The 19,215-nt window shown below is 41.8% G+C and overlaps 2 protein-coding genes across 6 annotated transcripts in view; both read right to left on the minus strand.

The window, feature by feature from the left end:
* Positions 1-984, minus strand: part of PGM1 (phosphoglucomutase 1) — a 20,530-nt gene extending 19,546 nt beyond the window's left edge. The window contains exon 1 of the mRNA XM_027891074.1: positions 620-984. Within this exon, the coding sequence (XP_027746875.1) occupies positions 620-865 (246 nt within the window). The 5' untranslated portion in view covers positions 866-984. The remainder of the gene's footprint in view (positions 1-619) is intronic.
* A 750-nt stretch (positions 985-1,734) lies between these two features.
* Positions 1,735-19,215, minus strand: part of EFCAB7 (EF-hand calcium binding domain 7) — a 20,475-nt gene continuing 2,994 nt past the window's right edge. The window contains exons 4-17 of one of the 5 annotated variants that reach the window (XM_027891070.1): positions 16,507-16,718; positions 16,304-16,390; positions 15,631-15,820; positions 14,844-14,968; positions 11,601-11,742; positions 10,491-10,600; positions 9,657-9,814; positions 9,343-9,476; positions 7,761-7,909; positions 5,820-6,029; positions 4,652-4,759; positions 3,563-3,628; positions 2,781-2,849; positions 1,735-2,139 (exon numbers count right to left, since the gene is read on the minus strand). In XM_027891070.1, coding sequence (XP_027746871.1) covers positions 2,841-2,849; positions 3,563-3,628; positions 4,652-4,759; positions 5,820-6,029; positions 7,761-7,909; positions 9,343-9,476; positions 9,657-9,814; positions 10,491-10,600; positions 11,601-11,742; positions 14,844-14,968; positions 15,631-15,820; positions 16,304-16,390; positions 16,507-16,718 — 1,700 coding nt within the window. In that variant the 3' untranslated portion in view covers positions 1,735-2,139; positions 2,781-2,840. Of the gene's footprint in view, positions 2,140-2,780; positions 2,850-3,055; positions 3,629-4,190; positions 4,574-4,651; positions 4,760-5,819; positions 6,030-7,760; positions 7,910-9,342; positions 9,477-9,656; positions 9,815-10,490; positions 10,601-11,600; positions 11,743-14,843; positions 14,969-15,630; positions 15,821-16,303; positions 16,391-16,506; positions 16,719-19,094; positions 19,208-19,215 lie in introns of those variants that run through there. The other 4 variants (XM_027891069.1, XM_027891072.1, XM_027891068.1 and 1 more) reach the window with 4 other exon arrangements.

Below are 19,215 nucleotides of genomic sequence, written 5' to 3' on the forward strand. Positions count from 1 at the left end.
TTTTATCCTATTTATCCTATGTCCAGCCCAGACCACCAAACATCCTCAGCTCACTCCCTCCTTCGTGGTCTGCGAGGAAGAACGTTTGTTGCTATGTTGGAATCCCAGGAGAAGGGGATATTTTTCATTTGGAAAACACAAAATGTAGGGAAGAGCCTCCCTTTACAAACTCGGCTCCGGTGCAGCTCTTCCTACCAATATCCCGTTCCCTGCTGGGCTTCCCTCGGGCTGCCCAAGTGACAGGACCAAGATGAAGCAACAGGGATGAATCCCGAGCAGGGAGACACATTCCAATGCCGCGGAAGGGAACGCTGCTCCCCTCCCAAACCTCACCACCTGCACGCTGTGTCCTGGTTTGTGTTTCAGCTGGAAAGCCCCCCGATGGCCCGAAGGGAGAAGGAATACGAGCAAAGTTGCGTTTGCCTCCTCCCTGGCCGATGTCCGCTGGCTCCCGCACGTACCGTGGCGGCGAAAGGCTGCCGGGGGGATTCTCCTGCCTGGACCCCGAGCTGAGCCCACGGCAGCCTCGTCAGCTCATCTGTCACTCACCGAGTTACTTCCACGCCGCGGACACGCAAAGCGCCAGCGATTTCCGGGATCCCGGATCCCGGATCCTTACCCCGTTGGCGGCGGCGATGCGGACGATGAGCTGGATGGCGTCCTTCATGTAGAAGCGGCCGTCGCCCCCCACCACGAGCGTGGCTTCCTGGCGCTCTGCGGGCGGCACCGTGGCCAGGATGCTCTGGATGAAGTTCTCGGTGTAGTGCACATTGCTCTGGAACACCGTGACCCGCTTGCGCAGCCCGCTGGTGCCCGGCTTCTGGTCGCCGTAGGGCTTGGTCTTCACGGTCTCGATCCGCACCATGGCCGGCGCCGGGAGAGTTCCGGGAGCCGGGGGGGACCGGGCCGGACCGGCCCCGCCGCCAGCACCGCCCCGAGACCGCCCCTTAAAGGCACCGCCCGCGCTGCCGCCTGGGCACCCAGCGCAGAGAGACACAGCATCCCTGCCCTGCCCTGCCCTGCCCTGCCCTGCCCGCAGAGGGTGCCGATGCCGCACCGCCGCGCTCGGGGTGTGCAGACAGGAGCACTGAGCTCCCCTGTCCTGCCACAGCACTGAGCACCTGCGCGGGTGGGTGCTCTGCTTCGGACAGGGGTCATGGAATCGTGGAATGATTTAGATTGGAAAAGATTTCTAAAGTGATGGAGTTCAGCTGTTCCCCCAGTACTGCCAAGGCCACCACTGACCCACGTCCCAAGTGCCACATCCACAGGGCTTTTAAATCCCTCCAGGGATGGGCACTCTATCACTGCCATGGGCAGCCCCTTCCAAAGCCTGACCACTCTTTCCATGAAGAAATCCTTCCTGCTGTCCCACCTAAACCTCCCCTGGCACAACTTGAGGCCATTTCATCTCATCCTGTCCCTTGTTCCCTGGGAGCAGAGCCCAACCCTCACCTGGCTCCACCCTCCTGTCAGGGAGTTGCAGGAGCCAGAAGGCCCCCCTGAGCCTCCTTTTCTCCAGGCTGAGCCCCTCCCCAGCTCCTTCAGCTGCTCCTGCTGCTCCAGACCCTCTGTGCCCCCACAGCCATCAGCAAGATGTCACCACAAGCCCTACAGTCAGCCCCCGGCCTCAGCTGACCATCCCACACAAGCAGGAGCCCTTCAATACCCTCAGGGAAGGTCAGTGTTGGCAAACCCATGAAGAACCTGAATTTTGTTATCCTAGTGCCAGTTCTCAAAAGAAAGGTAATTACAGGTGTTACAGACACCTTTTCTCCCAAATGTCTCCCCTTGAAGAAAATAAGCTGGTACCTGTGTTCAGCCTTGAAAAGAGAAGCTGGAATGTTTTTCTGTCTTGCTGGAGCTGGACTTGAAGCAAATTGGTAAAGAATCTGCAGATTCTGAGATCTCTATTCTCACCTCCTCCAGGGCAGGAAAGGCAGAGCCTACCATGGAGAGCTTGCCCACATTCCCACTTTAAAATCTTGGTAATTAAACCCTTCCTAGCAGCAAGAGGATCAGGAAATAAATGAAGTTCCCCTGTTGCTGTGCCATGTGTTTTACCTGCAGCAAAACCAAGTCTTTCACGAGCAGTGATTTCTCCACTAAGCACTTCCTTCAGCCTTAACCATTCCTTTCCTAAAATGCAGAGAGAGTTGCATATGAATTCCTGCCACATCTAAAAAGACTGATTTGACAAACAAGGGAAATGCAAATAATGGGCTGCTCACTTTGTAGTGTCTGTTCTACACAGAACGTGTCTCATTATTTCCTAACTCCTCCTTAGACATGTAGCTGGGAACTTCTGATTTGCCCACACCCTGCCTGAGGCAGCATTTCCAGAGCTGGGGCAGAGCTAGAAATCACCAAATATTTGTGTGGCCTCAACCTCTACCTCTTTTAGGTAGTTCTGAAAATGAAAACCATGTCTGCTGTACTCGCTACGGGGAAAAAATGGGAAACTAAAAGATGGCCAGGAAACCTGCCCCAGCACCAAGTGTGTAAATCAGAGCCCAGCTCTCTTTTTGGCACTGACATTTGGCTTGCCCAGTGTACGATTACAGCAGAGGAACAGCGGAGTGCAGGAGTTATGGCAGATAAAAATAGCCTTGCAACACTTCTCGCTGCCCTTACACATGAGGTCACGTACATTTAACGGCTATTTTAAACTCAGACACTTTTCAAGCATCCAGTGGGCAGGGTCATCCTTTTTTTTTTTTTTTTTCCACAGTAACAGACATTTAGAGGAACCAGAAAAATAAGATGAATATTTTTAGTACCTCAAAGCTGGTTTTCTTTGCTGTTGCAGCCTCAACTTGGTGCACTTCAGTCTCCTTACTTCAGCTACCCTGGAAATAATTAATTGTTGTTAACAGTCAAGAGCCCAAGACAAAACTTTGTTTCCCCCAAATGATAAAGAAATATTATTACATACAAAAAGGCAGACTTTATTTTACATAAAAGAGTATAAAATTAGGCAGTAATTACAGAAAAAGTGCAAGATGAGTATTATCAATGAGGGGAGAAAAGGGAAAGAGGCAAAATAAAATCTTGAGCCTCATCACTTTATCCTTCTCACACCAAAACCACATCAGTGTTTAATTAGGAATCCACCAGACCCACTCACCAAAGTAAGTTTTTCCTCAGTGAAGCAGTTCCAGCCTGTGATGGAACTACAGTACATGTACAAAATCAGGGCATATTTAGGGAAACCAGCCTTTATAAAACACTATTATGTTACAGCTGTCAATTGTATCACTGAACAGCACTAATTTTTATTGTGCCTCAGTGTTTTCATGCCAGTAATTTATTCTGTCCAAGGATTTTACACACACTTATTCCACCCTAATCTATCACTGTACGTGTTTCTTCACAGCCTTAGCAGAAATGAGTGATATCAGACATATGTGATTCGTTGGCTTTAACAGATCAAACCCTGCAAAGCACCAGTGTATGGCAGCTCTTTGAGAAGGACGAGACTACAAATTGTCTGGAAGCTGCCCAAACCCACTCCTGGTTTGGTGTGAACATTCCCAGCTTGTGACCAGAAGGTTTAACGCACAAGGGAGTACGCACAGTTATAAATCCACTCCTCCTGCTCGTTCAGGGGCACCACGTGCTGACACACCTGGACAGGAGAGAGAAAACAGAGGTGAAATGGCTGGGGCTTGGAGAACTGTCGCCTCACGTGCTGTGTAAGCAAAAGGAACTGTTTCAGTACCTGCACCACTAAATGATGAACGTTCCTCATCCACATTGACAGCTGATATGCAAACATTACTATAGAATTTAATTGCATGACAGCAAAACATTCACAGGGACACTGAACCCAGTACTAGATGAAGCCTAAATTACAATTAAAAAACACCTTACAGGACCAGCCTGTGGATATCTAAAGTGTCAGCAGCAGTATCAGAATAGGCCCCAGCCCTGCCTGTGTCACGGGACTGTGCCTTTTACAATGGGTTTGAATACAAACTGGAAAGCTGGGAAATACAAAATAGCTTGGAAGCCTCTTCTTTTAAACAAAGGGACTGTACATTTAGAATAATAAACCCAGGATTTTATTCAATAATAAATGAAGAAAAACATCATCTGCATTTGCAGTGCATTTTCACTGCAGTGCATTTTCTGTCCCTGGGTTTTCCCTACAGCCTGCCCAGCTCTGCAACAGGGATCAGCAGATCAAAATGTCTCGTGGCTGAACACCCCTAAGTCAAGTTTAACAGAAGTAGCCATCTGCAAATCCCACTGGGCAGAAGGACTGCAATGCATTTACTGCTGTTTCTGGTTAGTGCATGCCTGGTCTGTCCCTCACAGGTATCAATGTATCTGATCTAAAATTTGCTAAGTGAAAAATAAAAAGAAAACACGGACTTTGACAAGGATTATTAAAAATATTAGTAAGTGGTACATGTATTGGATGGACAACTGAGACAGGTCCATGTGTGAAAAACCGAACAGTTATGGCCTTTTATAACAAAACATCAAGAACTACATCTGATCTGCACTGGTCACGAAGATGCCACTCTCCAAACGCTCCTTCTCATAGTAAAAGACCCACAAAAGGAAACTATAAGGATGTCACATGATTTTCTTATTGCTTAGATTGTAAGTTGGTTGAGCAATAATAATGAAAAAAAACCCTTACCATCATGGATTTCAGTGCCACTTCTACAGCAAAAACTGTAAGTCCCCTGCTATTTAGGCAGTTCTTACTCTGCTCATTGTTGACACGAACAATCACTTTGTTTTCAGACTGTAAATGAAAAAACATGAGGGAATCCCTTAGTTTACTGGTTCATTGTCTGTTCTTCCTGTACCAGCTACACATCCCTTTGGCTTCCTCTGACTTTGCTATTTTCCAGGACAGAAATGCTTTAAGGATGCTCTTTGAAGAGCCACAGTTTCAAATGTACCTTTGCACCAACAGATCTACTGCCAGAAGTCACTGAAGACTCCCACAAATGCCAGGGAGCATCGAGCTGTCTGAGTGCAGACCTCATCTCCTTCTCTACCACAGCCCCAAACATATAAATAACTCTGCCAGGGCCACCCTAAAGGGCAGAGTGCATATCTAAACCCAGAGTTCCAGGAGCCTAATATTAGTCCTCCAACCCATCCCCTTCTGCCTGTCTCTCCTTTTAAACATATACTTCTTGCTGTGATCTTTTCAGATTTAAAGCATCTTAATTTCAGCATCTTCCTGAGCTGTGTTTATTAACTCGCAGTTCCTGATACAAATGAGACTGAGAAGGAACAGCAGGTTCATTATGTTCTATGCAGAAAGGTTTAAAATCTCTGCTTCTCACCAACCACTTCTGCTGGGATTTGCAATTCTTAGCTTGGATTAGTAATAATCCTGTCAGACTAACCAGTTAATAATTCATCCATAACACAGTCAATGCAAATCACTGCTCTTTGACTTTCTTGTGGGCACTGAAAATGCTAAATAGTGCAAGTGCTGTATTCTTTGAATTCTCTGTAATTTCATTTCCTGTTCTTAGTGTTTGTTTTCTCATATTATGATGATATTGTGTCTCCAATTGTTATCAAAATACTGAAAAATTGGAATGTGAACACAAAAATATTCAGGTTCTATATGATATTTAAAACTGGTTGCCCTTCTGACACCAGTGTTTAGCAGTCTGAGTCATATGCCAAAAGGAGCACATCAGGCCCTATTTTTTGTGTTTTTTTTAATGAAATAGATACAAAAACTTAAGAGAAAATGTAATTCTCAAATATAAAAGAGGGGAGGGAAGAACTGTAATAACAGACATTCACACATTGTACCTTGCAGAGGTCTCCTGCCATACCTTATTTTCAATAACAGAAGTGATTCTCCTGCCTGATTTGTAGGTGTAGGCGATGATGCTGTCAGAGCCATCCAGTGCTTTGGGCTGTCCTTTGCTCACCACAGCCCAGCAGAGAGCCCTGCTGAGCTGGAAGCCCCCTGCCTCTAGACACACGGCCTTCATCCGGGGTTTGCACCTCTCGGCGTGGATGTCGATGACAAAGGGACAGGCCTGCAATGGGAAATACGGGTTTTACCATCACCTCAGCTGAAGTTTTTCCCCTCAGGTTTTCATCCACAGCTCCTCAGTATTTTCATATCTGCTCTGAAGCAGAATTACCAAAACACAAGGATGTCCCTGAATATCAGATACACCAAAGCTGAGAGCTGGGGCGGTATTTTACAGGACAGATGACGTTTTTCATGCCAGCCACAGTACACTCAATGTACAGTTTGGTATATTCAGCTCCAACACAGGAAACCCTTCCTTTGCCAGCAAAATGCACAGCAATTAGGATGCAGTATGAATGTATTCCAGAGTCTGAAATAGCCCTGACTCCTTTCCCTGTCACACTGTTGCTACTGGTGCCACTTCCCGCAGATTTATTACATCTACCCTGTTACACCAAGCAGTGTTACTGCTGGTGCAACAACCAGGAGTTTGCATTTTTCCAGACACAGTAACGGCACCTCAGTCCCTTTCAAACGCCTGCTGGAATCCACCAGGATTTCTCAAGTTCTGCCTTTAGAGGCTCAGTGCTCCCAAAACACCACTCTTGAAGTGTTTGAAATCAAGGAATTAAAGTGTGAAGTGACAGACACAAGTTAACAGATGGAGATGTTCAGATTAATGTTGTCCCTTGGAAAGCAAAGGCTGGAGCCATAAACCACAGCTGGTGTAAGGCACAAAACACCTGCCTGAAATTCCCAACTGCTTAAAAACCTCCCCAAAATGCTCTTTCTTGGAGGATTGCTCCCTCTCGTGGCTGAAATGCAGAAAAACAGCTTTGCAAGGGCTCTGCCAACCACAACTTGGAGGAAAAGGAGAAACTGCTCATCATGAAATCCCTCACCAAGATCCAAGATTTTCACTGAGAGGGGGTGTCTCTCATGTTGACTGTTTGGGGTCTGCATATATTTGTTTCACACAGATATTTTATACAGTGACTACACTAACCTGCTTTACTTTAATGAAGTTAAATGACATTATCAGACTATGATCTTAAATGAAACCTAGATGATTTAATTATCTGTCTATTAAATGTTTTCTTTAATTTTTCATAATTTTTTCTCTTCATTAAAAAGATCTTCTTTCTTGAGTGAGAACTATTAACACCAAAATTATTTCTACAAAAATAAATTTAAAAACCGAAATAAAATAATAAAATAAAATATCTAGGTGTATATACACATTAGAAAAATAATCCCTGGCCTGTAAGTAAACAGTGTGCCACCTAAAGCCTCTTCATTAAAATTTTAGGTTGGACACATTCAGATACTGCTGTGAAAGGCAAGAAAAAAGAAATAGTCATGTCTGAAAATCAGAAATTCTGAATCATGTGGAAAAAAATTATCCATTTTTGTTGTGGTTTGGACTAGGAAAGCGACTTTTTTAAGGAGAGCAAGTGCTGCAGTGTTTCTAAGTTTGCTGAGAGGTCACAATTCACCATCACTGTCTGATCACATCTCACCAGCAAGGGCAATGAACTCCTCCAATGGGTGTAATCCAAAATTTCTTCCCTATAACCCACAAAATCCTGTCTTTCTCTGAAGCAAAAGGAAAACTTTCTCTTTCAGCAGTCCAGGTGTTATCCTAATAAACAGGGTAATGGATGTGATAGTGTAAATCCTGAATGCACCGTGTTTGGAGTGGGTCCCTGAGCTGCTGGAGTCAGTTGCTGGCAGACACAGACAGTGCTGCAGTTCAGCACGAGCAGTTGGGTTGGCTTTGTGTCCCTCATACCTCCATCATTTCCAAGGCCTTGTTGTAGCCCAGGGACAACAGAGTGACCCAGAGGTCACTGGGATCCCCCTCCCGGTCCGTGGCTTCCATGAGATTCAAATCCAGGAATCCTTGTCTCGTGAGTTCATTCTTCTTCATCTCAAAATTCTCTGTTTAAAGGAAATAGAAAGTAACACTCAAAAGTCTGTTCTCTCTGCAAACACACTTTACCCTTCCAAAGCCACAGTTTAAAAGATGGAGCCATTTTTTGGGCTCTCCAATATTATTTGGGAAAGACTGTCCTTGACCAGCCATGTGCTCTTTGCAGAGCTTCCCTGTGGATTTGGGATAATGCCTGGAAACAGCTGCTCCCTTGGATAACCCAAAAGAGGGTGAGATTTCAAAACACAAGCAGTTCATATTCATTCTCTTTGCTTTATGCTAAAGCTTTGTGGTTGAAATTTGCAGAAAGGGGTATTTTAGGAATGGGAAATGAAAGTCAGCTGAAACCAGCACCCTTGAGGTCCTTGATATAGAAATGATTTACTTAGTTCCTAAAAAGCAATAAAATTCCAGTAATCCTAACACCCCTCTCTAGAGAGAATATCATAGATATCCCTCTAATGTCAGCAAACACATAATTGAAATGTCCTTGTGTCAGAGAGTTTTAAAAATGGTTTTCTCATCTTCACAACAATGCTAAATCTTTACTATATATTATTAAAAAGGGATTACCAATTTAATAAATCTATCCAAGGGTACAGCTGCTGTAATAAATGGCTTGAACTTTGGTGTCAAGATTTATGATATTTGTCTGAACCCTTTCGACTGATTAATGACCTGGTAAAACATTCACCAGATTCTGCTCTTTCCTGCCTTATTTATTCACACATATTTACCCCTCCCTGCTCATGTGGAGATAAGTGCAGAGGCATCACCTGACAGAGTCCAAGAGTGGAAAAGTACATACAGGGATGAAACAGAGGAGAAAGTTAGAGAAAGGGATTTTGTATCAGTTTTCCATCAGTTAGAAAAAGTCCAACACCTTGGAGTGTTTTGGGGAGAAATGATCGGTAGGATTTTCCAGATCTGCAGTATCTTGGCCAGTGTGTCACAGCCCACAAAGGAATTATGCCAAACATGACATGGGCTGACATACAACGAGACACTGGCAATCCTCAGACACTCTGGATACCATTTTAGAGCACCACAGACACGAATTAAATGAACCTCTCAGCTCTTTGTGAGATAGGAAAGCAGCCCCAGCCTAATCTGCACAAAGGACATGGGTAAAACAAATACCTTTTATAGTTTCATTCACCACGTCACCAAAATCTGTAGGTTTTGGCAGCTACAAAACAATTAGGAATGGCAAGAACTTTCTCAGCAGAAGGTCAGTGGCACACACACCAGAATGAAGCAAAACAAGGGACAGGAGACTGGAAAAGGAAAAAAAAAAGAAAACAAAGGGAGAAGAGAACAATATCTCCATGTGTCCTTGGAATAGGCTACAAAATACTCAGTTCTTCTGTACTATACACATACAACTTGTAAGTAGATTGATGGCCCTAATTAGTTTAATTAAGTACAGCAATGAACTTACCTTTACACACAGCCCATGCTTCCTCATCACACTTCTCCCCACTAGTTCTCAGTTCAAAGAAGTTGTATTCCTCCAGACTCAAGAGGCCATTCCCATCCAAATCTATTGTTTCAAATATATCCAATAGAGCAGCTCTGAAAGATTAAAAAAGGCAAAACTATTTCCAAAGGCTTCTGCTTGCTTTTCTGTCTCATAATATTGGCAGGAACTGTTCAGTCCATTTGAGAATATCCTGTACTTTAGGAAGACAGAGCTTTCAAAAAGCTGCATTTTAGCTGGAGAACACCCTTTTTCAGTTTGGGAATGTGACTCACCTGAAGTCCTTGGTGAGGGCCAGCTCTCCATCTTCATCCCTATACACCAATTTTGCTTCTCCAGCAATTTGTGTTTTCCCCTTCCTCAGCCTGCAGCCTGTTGTGAACGGGAGCAGCCAGTAATTCCCAGATCCAAGCTCCCCTTTCCAGCCAAACATCTGCTCTTGGAGGGACACAGGCAAGTTTGTCACTCACTTCTCAAATGATGCCTTTCTTTATTACCAGTAATATCCACACAAAAGTGAATAATCACTTGAAAACACTAGTAATGCTGGGTGCTTTCCTTAAAGATGCTATTTTAAAGACAAAAACCTCTAGTGAATCCCTTACAATAAAATTTAAAAACACATACAGGAGCAGAGATGAGGGGAGAAGGGAGAACTAAGTTAATGCTGCCATTTCTCCTCCCTTATTTCTGCCAAAGGATAAGAATATCCTGTGCCCTGTGAAGTTCAAAATTATATGTGGAAGGAGAAAGAAAATTAGAGGAAATTTCAACACATTTTCCCTTTGAAATTTTGGGTTTGGGGGTGCAGGAATAAAGTGAGTTTCTGAGCAACTCACCAATACTTGCCAACATATCACACAATAACGTGGTTCTCACCAGAATTCCATTAACCTTCCATACATGTGGAATTGCAATTCTGTTACATCTTACCTTGCACAAGTGCTGTCAGTTTTGAAAGGGAACATGCCTGGAAAAGGTGCTGCTTCTCTCTAATCTGACTAGTGCAGCTTGAATTCCTCTCAATCCCATGGAGCTCACCCATATAATATTAACATACACACTAAATAAATAACAATTAAAACCCAAACACAACAACAATATCTGACCTCTTTGTTTTGTACTTCAGTAAAGCTCACAAGCTGTAGATTCTCTTGGGTTTCGTTCTCCTTCAGAATAAACAAAGCTGTATCCACTGACAACCAGTGACAAGATCTTCCTAAGGAGAAAAATATTCCACACAGAAATGCTTAATGATGGCACAAAAGTGGTTTTCCTTGGACCTCAAAATGGATATATTCATGGTATTTATAATATTGATCCCTGTTCGTGTACAATGGAAATTAAGAATCCATTACAGGATATTGGGATTTCCTTCCTATTTAGGTCAATCAGAGAAATTGTTCCAAGCCTTGTGATTGTCTCACAGATAATTATTCCTATTAATAGTTCTATCATCAGGAACTATTGACAGAATAGCTCTGTAATTAAGAGTCAAGAATACCAAGGATGTGGTTATACACCACACAAATTTGTTCAAAATGTGAAGAGAGTTTTCTCCTGAAAAGGTCATTGCTCTGCTAATGTGGATCCCTTCCTTACACACCAGTGTTGAGCCTTCCTCCCCACAGCAAAGCACAGAGATAGTTCCATACACAGGACAATTATATTGTGCAAAAGTAGAATGTTTTTATACAAAAGATAAGGTTTTTTTGGTTACAGAGAACGTCTGGGCAATCCTGCAGCGGAACTGTCTGAGGTACAGGTTCAAGGGTGCCATAAAAAAACCCCAAAGTTCTGAGCAGAGCACTGAGACATCCCCAAATCTGTTAAATTACTTCCATCTGTCAGATTCAGATCCCTTTTTCTCCCTGGGGTCTGTTGATCAGCTTCCCCCTTCAGCCAGGCAGCAACTGGGAAAAATGACTCCTTTCCATCAGTTATTTGCAGTGAAGTTTTTATTACCAATCTCAGTCAGAATCAATCACCAACCTGTAGCACAACAGATGAGTCCAAACCAACTTTGGAATCTCATGGCCCCTGTTTTACAGGATTAGGAAAGAAAGAGTCTACTCGGAGAGAAAATAATTCCAATGCAACAACAAGACAAAGGTCCTGAGTAAAACACAAAGTGTTTGGAAAGCACTGACCGAGCCCAGGTGGATCTAAGGGTGGGTTTCACTCTTTTGAACAAGAAAATGAAATAAAAACACACTCACCTTCTACCTGGGGAACATTTAAAGGCTTGATGGTGACACAAACTGAGGACCTCTGAGGGAAGTGCACCCTGTACTTGTGACTGATGATTTCACCGTCTTCTTCCAAGTAGAAGCAGCCCTTGGATTGTGCACACTGCCATTCCTGGGAACCGAGCAAGTATTCAATGTTACCTTTGATTGAGATAAGAGCACCTCCTCTGAAATACTGATTTTATTATTTAATAAACCCTGCATAACATACACCACAAGATACAGCCCTGATAATTCTTGCTTTAAAAAAAGAGTATCTCAAATAGTCGTTTTTGTCGTCAATTTTTATTGCTTCCCTTGTGAAAATGCCTCAAAATCAGATTCCCCTGGTGCTCAGATGAAATCAAAGCTGAATTGCCACTGATTTAATGAAATTCCCTGAACTGTGTGATTTACCACCAAAAGGCTGGAATTTTGCTACCTCCCTCAGGCCAACCAAGCAGGGAACACAACTGATTAGCTGAGCAATGAGGGGTTATTTGCTCAGACAAATCACAAACACAAGTACTGGTCAAATAATGTGATTTTTCTTGACTTCTGTCAAAGCTGTTAAAAGGCAAACTGAAAAGTGCTGGGTTTGTGAATAACAAGGTTTGTAGAGATGCCATGATTTTGCTGAAACAGCTCCACGCTTCAATTATTTATTTTTTCTAAACAGCAGCTCCCAATTTTCAATTTCAAATATCGTTAGAATGATTTGTTTGGTTTGTTGGTTTGTTTTTTTTTTTTTTGCTAAAAAAGTGAGATAAAATAAATACAGACACACTGTATGCCTTAAGGAATGTGAGACATCCTTGATTTGCCTTCCCTGGTTTGGATTAATGGATACTCAGAGACTCAAGGATTTAAGAGCCTTAAGTTTTGCCACTGATTATTGGGGGAACAGGATCAGCTCCTCCATTTAAACACTTGTCATTCAAGCATTCATTTTACATAGCTGGGAACTCTCTTAATCTCAAATTATTCATTGTTATGTTCATCCAAGATGTTGATCTAAAGGCAACAATTATTTCACCCTGAAAACATGACACAGCTGAGATAAGTGGGTGTTTGCTCACTCAGTCTCCCTGTTTAATTCCTGACAAAACTGCTGGACAAAAAGCTGATCAAAGTTTTAGGAAATCAACTCCTGAACTGTTATTCTTGCACAGAGCATAAGGTGGTGCTAAGTGCCCTAAATTATCCATGCCAAATTACAAACAGGCAAATTTGGGAAGATAAAAGATGATTTTCTGGCTTGATTTTACTTTGTCACGTCAAAGCGTAACAGAAGTTGTCAAATCACAGCCAAAGTGGGAAATAGTTGTGTTTGTGTTGATTGTACAGAAGTTTAGGCACGACCTGCTGCTGGTCACTGCTACTGCAATTTGAGTTACTACTGAAACTGTCCCCACACCACTGCAGAATTCCAAATAAAAAGCAATGTTTGTGACAGGAATTGTTCCTGTGATTACAGCAAAGAGCTCCATTTTTAGGACATGATCCCCTTTCTGTTTTTGCTGATGTCTTTCAATCTCAACTAAAACCAACACCAAGAACACTCTGCAGAAATTTAACATCTCCATCAGTCTGTTCACAAATTGGGATTCAGCTGCAGTTGAAGCCCAACGTGATGTTTATGCACATCTGTAACTGGCTGGTTTTTTCTCCCACAATTTATTGATTTGGCTTGGAACACGTCCCAAAACTTCACTGACAAAAAGAAAACACATGGAAGAATGGACTAGGAGCACATTCCATGGGTTTTAAATTCAGACATTCACCATATTCTGACTTCCAGTGTTCTCCTCTGCCAGAAATGTTACATTGGCTTTGGTCCAACTTCCTCAGGGCAATATTTTCTTACTGGTCCAAAACCACAGGTGGACAGCAGAAAAAAAAAATAAAATATTTCTGAATAGAAGATGAATAAGAAGGCTTTTTGGGTGCTACATTCTGATCCACACCACAACTGAATCCCTGGGTATTTATTCACTGATTCTGACAGTGAGTTTGCATTGTGCCAAACAGAGTTTATAAAAATTAACAGTTCTACTTCCACCTTTTCACGTTTCTTGAATGATTTCAGGGTTTGAATGATGCTAATCAATACTAATTGATACCTGCAGCTGCTTTGGGTTTTTCAGTAAGTTCTTACTGGTTTGTGCAAAGAAAGAAGAATCCAATCTTGGCTCAGTGTGTGCTGCTTTAACACCCCACACATCATGGCTGAACAAGGTGGAATTGCAGGTTAAATTGCATGGAGGTCCAGATACCCAAACAGACTGCAAAAAAATTCCTCGGAGATGATGTTTTTAAATTTTCATATAGAACAAATGTCACTGTACAGCAGTGGGGAAGATATAAAGGACTTCAGAGTTCAATAACAAATCCAGAGTTGTTATTTGAAACAAAGATGTAGCTCCTGAGAACAATCAGTTCAGTTTTCCAGCAGCAGTTACACTGTGTGGTCATAACCATTTTTCCCCTTTTATACAGGAGTCTCAAGGTGCACATTTTTAATGTATCTGAGCAGTTTCCAGTTAATGTTTTATATTTCTGCAGCTATTATTTTCTGGTGAAAGAAAACTAGTAAAGGTTCAGTCAAGAAAGGGAAAACAAAGGAAAAAGATCAATATTAACACTCTACAAATATTGACTTAGCAAAGTGACTTTGTTGTCTCTCTCCCATAGGAATTTATATTGAATGAGTGATTTATTCAAAAGAAAATACTGATAGAACATATTAGTTTAACTAAAAATCAATATTTTCAGGCTACATCATATATTTAGAAAGTAATGCCCAACAAACTGAATATGCTCCCAGATCTGTTATTTATTTCCAATTACCTTTCATGTAAAGGTTTATGATACACAATCTTTCAGACTACTTAAGCATTTAAAGTTCTCACCAACCTAATAAAATATTAAACTTTAAATTTCTCAAGAAGTCATTAAAACGTTTTCTCCAATGGTGGTTTCATTTATAAAAAAACACACTTGGTTCTATTAAACCTTCACACCTGAAAAATTATTTTCAATAACTAGATGTCAGCAAAACCAACAGTATATAAAAATGTTAATAATAACACATATCAAGCTCTCAGTGGTTTATAGCTGCCCCTGACAAACTCTTAATAAAACATAAGAAGCCATTTTTCTCTGATTTTTAGCTTATTTAAAATGCAATAACATGTGTGCCAGGAGGAAAACAGCCTCATTTCAGTGTGATACCTTCATTGTGCCGGGCTCAATTAGCTTTGTGCTCCTGTTGCTGCTGGAACCCCCACTGACAGCGGGACAACTGGAAGCTTTGCCGCTTTGGGCTGATGAGGGTCTTGAAGGAGCTCTGCTGTCACCTACAAACACACAGGTTTAGTTACAATTACATTGTTTCAACCCCCTCCTAAAGCTGTTTATCATAAACCCTCTGTTTGTAAGTACATAGACAAACTGGATCCCTTCATCACTCTTTTGTCAGAATGGTTTCTTGCCTGGAATTGAAGCAACTGAAAGCAGCACAAATTCCATGCAAATATTTCAGACATGGCACCTCTGCAGTCTGTTACCCGTGGTCTTTGTCCAGTTTGGGAAGGTTTTAAAGTATCTTTGTAACTCCAGGAAGAACACTGAAGTCCCCTATTGATTGTGCTTGAAGAGCAGCCTCAATAATTGAAACAAACACACAGTTTATTGATAAATGTTTAAGGTTTCATCTCTGATCTGGGAAGGGAATAAATAACTTGTCTCTGTTGCAACATCTGAGCATTCATTTTATCTCTTTCCTCTGGACTGTGTCACGTGACAGCCAACAGAATTCACTCCTAGGAATCTGAAAGATTATTCTTAGGAATTTGAGAACATATTCTGCTGAGATATTTATGTGATTGTCACTCTAGAAATTACATGAATCAATAACATCCTCACTGATCTGAGAAAAATTCAACAAAAACTCAACTGCTTGTTGACCCAGAGCTTCACCTCCAACAGAATGAAAACTCCCAATGTGAAATACAAACACCTTTTGGTAGTCTTTGATCATGTTTTTTGGAGATTCTGGGGGATGGTTTTGGCACTGGCAGTGTGATCCCTTCAGAGGAAGTTTCAGCTTGATTTCCAAACCGCTGCTGCCTCAACCTGCTGTCAACTTCCAGCCTCTCCCGGGCGGTCCTGCAGCTCTGCTCCCTGGTGGTCAGGTACAGCTCACAAAACTGCATGGAAAGAAAGGGAATCTGCTAAGTGAAACATTCCTTCTCATGGTTTAAGGAGTGAAGTTAACATTAATTAGGAAAGGACAGGTCAGTAGATGTGATGGATTTTCTATTCAAGCACAATTTTAATTTTCCTGAATCAGAACAACCACTCAAGCAACACAGTAAAGTGGAGCCATTCAACAAGGAGGTCCAAATACTGAATAAAAATTAAGTGACTTTCAATCCAACAGATGATTTATATTTCTTTCTAGAAATCTGAAGACAAATTATTAAAAATCATATTAGTTTTCCTCCTATGAAACTACCCCTGTGTACAAATCTTTGTGGGTTGTTTATCCAGCTCACAATTTAGTCACAGGCAATTTGGGCTCCTGGGTGAGATCATCACCAGACAGCTGGAGGTGGTAATATTGTGTTTGATGGAGTCAGTAACACCAAAACAGTAACACAGTATCAAACAAGTGTCTGTGTTTGCCATACCTTGCTGTAATCAAGTTTGCCACTGCAGTTAAAATCAGTCTGTTTAGTAATTGTGTTCACTTCATCCCAAGTCATTTTATCGCCTCTCTGCAATAAAAAAACCAAACCAATCATTCTTACACTGTAGCATAGTTTTACCATCTCATTTTCAAAATCTCTACTAATGGTTAAAGATGGATAATTGAGTTTCTACTGCTACTTACTGTTGTAAGGATTTTATAGAGCTCATCATGTAAGATATATCCAGTCTTATCTGTGTCTATTTTTCCAAATGCTTCCAGCAGCTCAGTTTTTGTAACTGGCTTTTCTTGTTTTAAAATAGCACAAAAATCATCAAAATTTAGTGCAGTTGTTTGTGAAGTCCAGTATTTATTAATGGTCTTCTGAGATGGATTTCTTCCAGCCTGTTGAAGTACTGAAGAATAAAACACAATATTAACTATATATCCCAGCTGTCAGTAAAGGACTTTTCTCTAAACATCCTTGAATCACTTTCATGTTCAGACTTTTGTTTAAAGCCACATGACTCAAGGGAAAAGTGGGTCTAAAGGACAGTTTTAGTTTTAGACTCAATCAAAATATCCACAAATTCAAAGACAAGTCTTCTCATGTGACAAATGTAAAATTCAGGCTGTATCCTGTGTCTTAATATGAAGAGCACACTATTTGTAAACCTGCACATTATCAGATCCTGTTTCTACTAAAATCTATAACAGTTTTGCCAAAAACTGAGATCTAGTGTAGAATTTATCTTAAACAATATTTTACGTCACATCTACACATTGGAACTCATCAATTCAAATTACACAACGTGAAAGGAAAAACGATACCCCCAGACACACATTAAAGCCAACAGCCAATCCCACACATGCAGCCAGTGCCTTGGATCTCACCCCTGGCATTACTCCACATTAATTTGCTGGATCTAGTTTGCCTCTTCAAAGTCTTTACTCAAAACATCCTTTCACCAGTTCTCAGTGTGAGAAAGGTATGTTATAAAATTGAAATTAAACCCAAACGAACAGTCTGTGTGAATCCAGAGGGGATGTCTCTATATCTTGCCATATAATCAAGTCTTTTAGTGAAGCACAAGAGATCCTTCATCTCCACCTGGGCTGACATTTGATTGTGAGCCAGCTGAGCACTGCCCAGGACCATCTGTGCAATGAGGTGGTGGCACCGTTACAACGCTCGGTGGGCAACCGTGTCACCATCAACACAAACAAACGAAACCAGGCACCTTTGCTGCTAATCTGCAGCTGAATGGCAAGGACTAAATAAAGATTCCTGCCCTGTCACCTCTGCAGGCAGAGCCAGGAGGACACAGCACAGTTTATATCTTTATCTGCGCCACGCTTGGGCACAGAGCAATTGTTTGGAGATGGCAGTGTCAAGGTCAGCCAAGGAAGGGCAGTTACTCTGAGTGGTTGGTTCTGTGGATAGCTGAGTTGTCTGGAATGTCAGTACAGCACAGCATAGCACAGCATAGCACAGTATTTACTTATATTTATCAGCTTATCCTTCAAATGTACAACTCTATGTTTTCATATATCCAGGGAGATCAGCACTTGCCATACCCTACCTGCCTCCCACATCTTTTTTTGTGAAAATTCAATTAGCCTGCACCTTTTATTTATATTTCTTTATGCAGCGATTCTGCTAAATAAGCTCAGTATTATTACAACTCACAGGAAATGAAGCCACTATTTGTGAATAAGCAAAAAGTGTCATAGAGCCAATCTGTAAGTGAATACTTTACAATTTAGAACATCAGCCAAACATCACATAGCAAGAGATGTCTAAACACTGGCACACTTGGGAAATGCCAGAATTAAGATGCAATATAATTCTATAATTCTCAATGCTTACAAATTCTAAAACAAGTTCTTAAATAGTTCTGAAAAGACTGGGAGCCTGAGCAACTATCTGCCCTCTCAAAGTTAACCTTGAAAGCAAAATGTCCAAACACTTGCTATGGAGCCAACTGGCACATGGATAGAGATGAAAGCCAAAGCATATAATAAAGAGATGACACTTGTTCACACCACCCCTATCTTAAAATCCAGATTATCCTAAACTATCATTAGGATGTTACAAAGGCACTTTTATTACAGCTGAGGAAGGCTGGAGAGCACTAAGTCACATGCTGGGGGAATGTGCCTGATGATGGGTAGGATTTCATGTACTGCTGCAGGGAAAGAAGCTCCAAGCAGTGTAACACAAAAGTACAGTCAGATTCTACCAACACCTTTATTTAGTGCAGCTGAAGCAGTCAGAGAGATTTCTTTCCTATTGTACTGCTGACAGGAACTTCGACATAAACACAGCCTGGATTAAAAAATGAAAACTCTTTATTTCATTCTATGGAAGCATTCTAACTCAGCAGGAGTTGAAACACAGAGTAAGAATTCCTATGGAATACCAGTTATGGTGATTTTCTGTGCCAGGGCAATTACGCAACCTAAACTGAACTGAGACCACTCATACTGGGGATTTACAGAGCAAAAACTCTGTCCAATATTCCCACTTCCACGAGTCGTCCAACACCCAGCAACAAAGATTAAGGATTTGAGGAAAATGAAAAACTTCGAAAAATCACTACATGATATTTTTTAATAGGAAAATGTCTTCAAAGATACTGAAATCTGAACCTTATCCAAAACTGCTGTGAATTCCTTAAAACAGTTCCTGAGCCTGTACACTGGGATAGTCCCAGTGCTGAACTGCTTGTGCAGACACCCCCTGTCCCCATCACACACAACAGGCACAGGGAAAAGGATCAAACCATTACCTAGGCTGAGCTGCTCTCTTGATTTGATATTTTCTAAGCTGCTTTTCAGAACAGTCAGGTAAGCTGCTCTGCAGTTCATGTAGAAGTTTGCTTCTTCTGTGTGCTGGGGCTTCTTCCCTTG

The sequence above is a fragment of the Empidonax traillii genome, unplaced genomic scaffold (assembly GCF_003031625.1).
Source record: "Empidonax traillii isolate 1590-97213 ecotype Southwest subspecies unplaced genomic scaffold, ASM303162v1 scaffold309:size1915965, whole genome shotgun sequence".
Taxonomy (NCBI): Eukaryota; Metazoa; Chordata; class Aves; order Passeriformes; family Tyrannidae; genus Empidonax; species Empidonax traillii.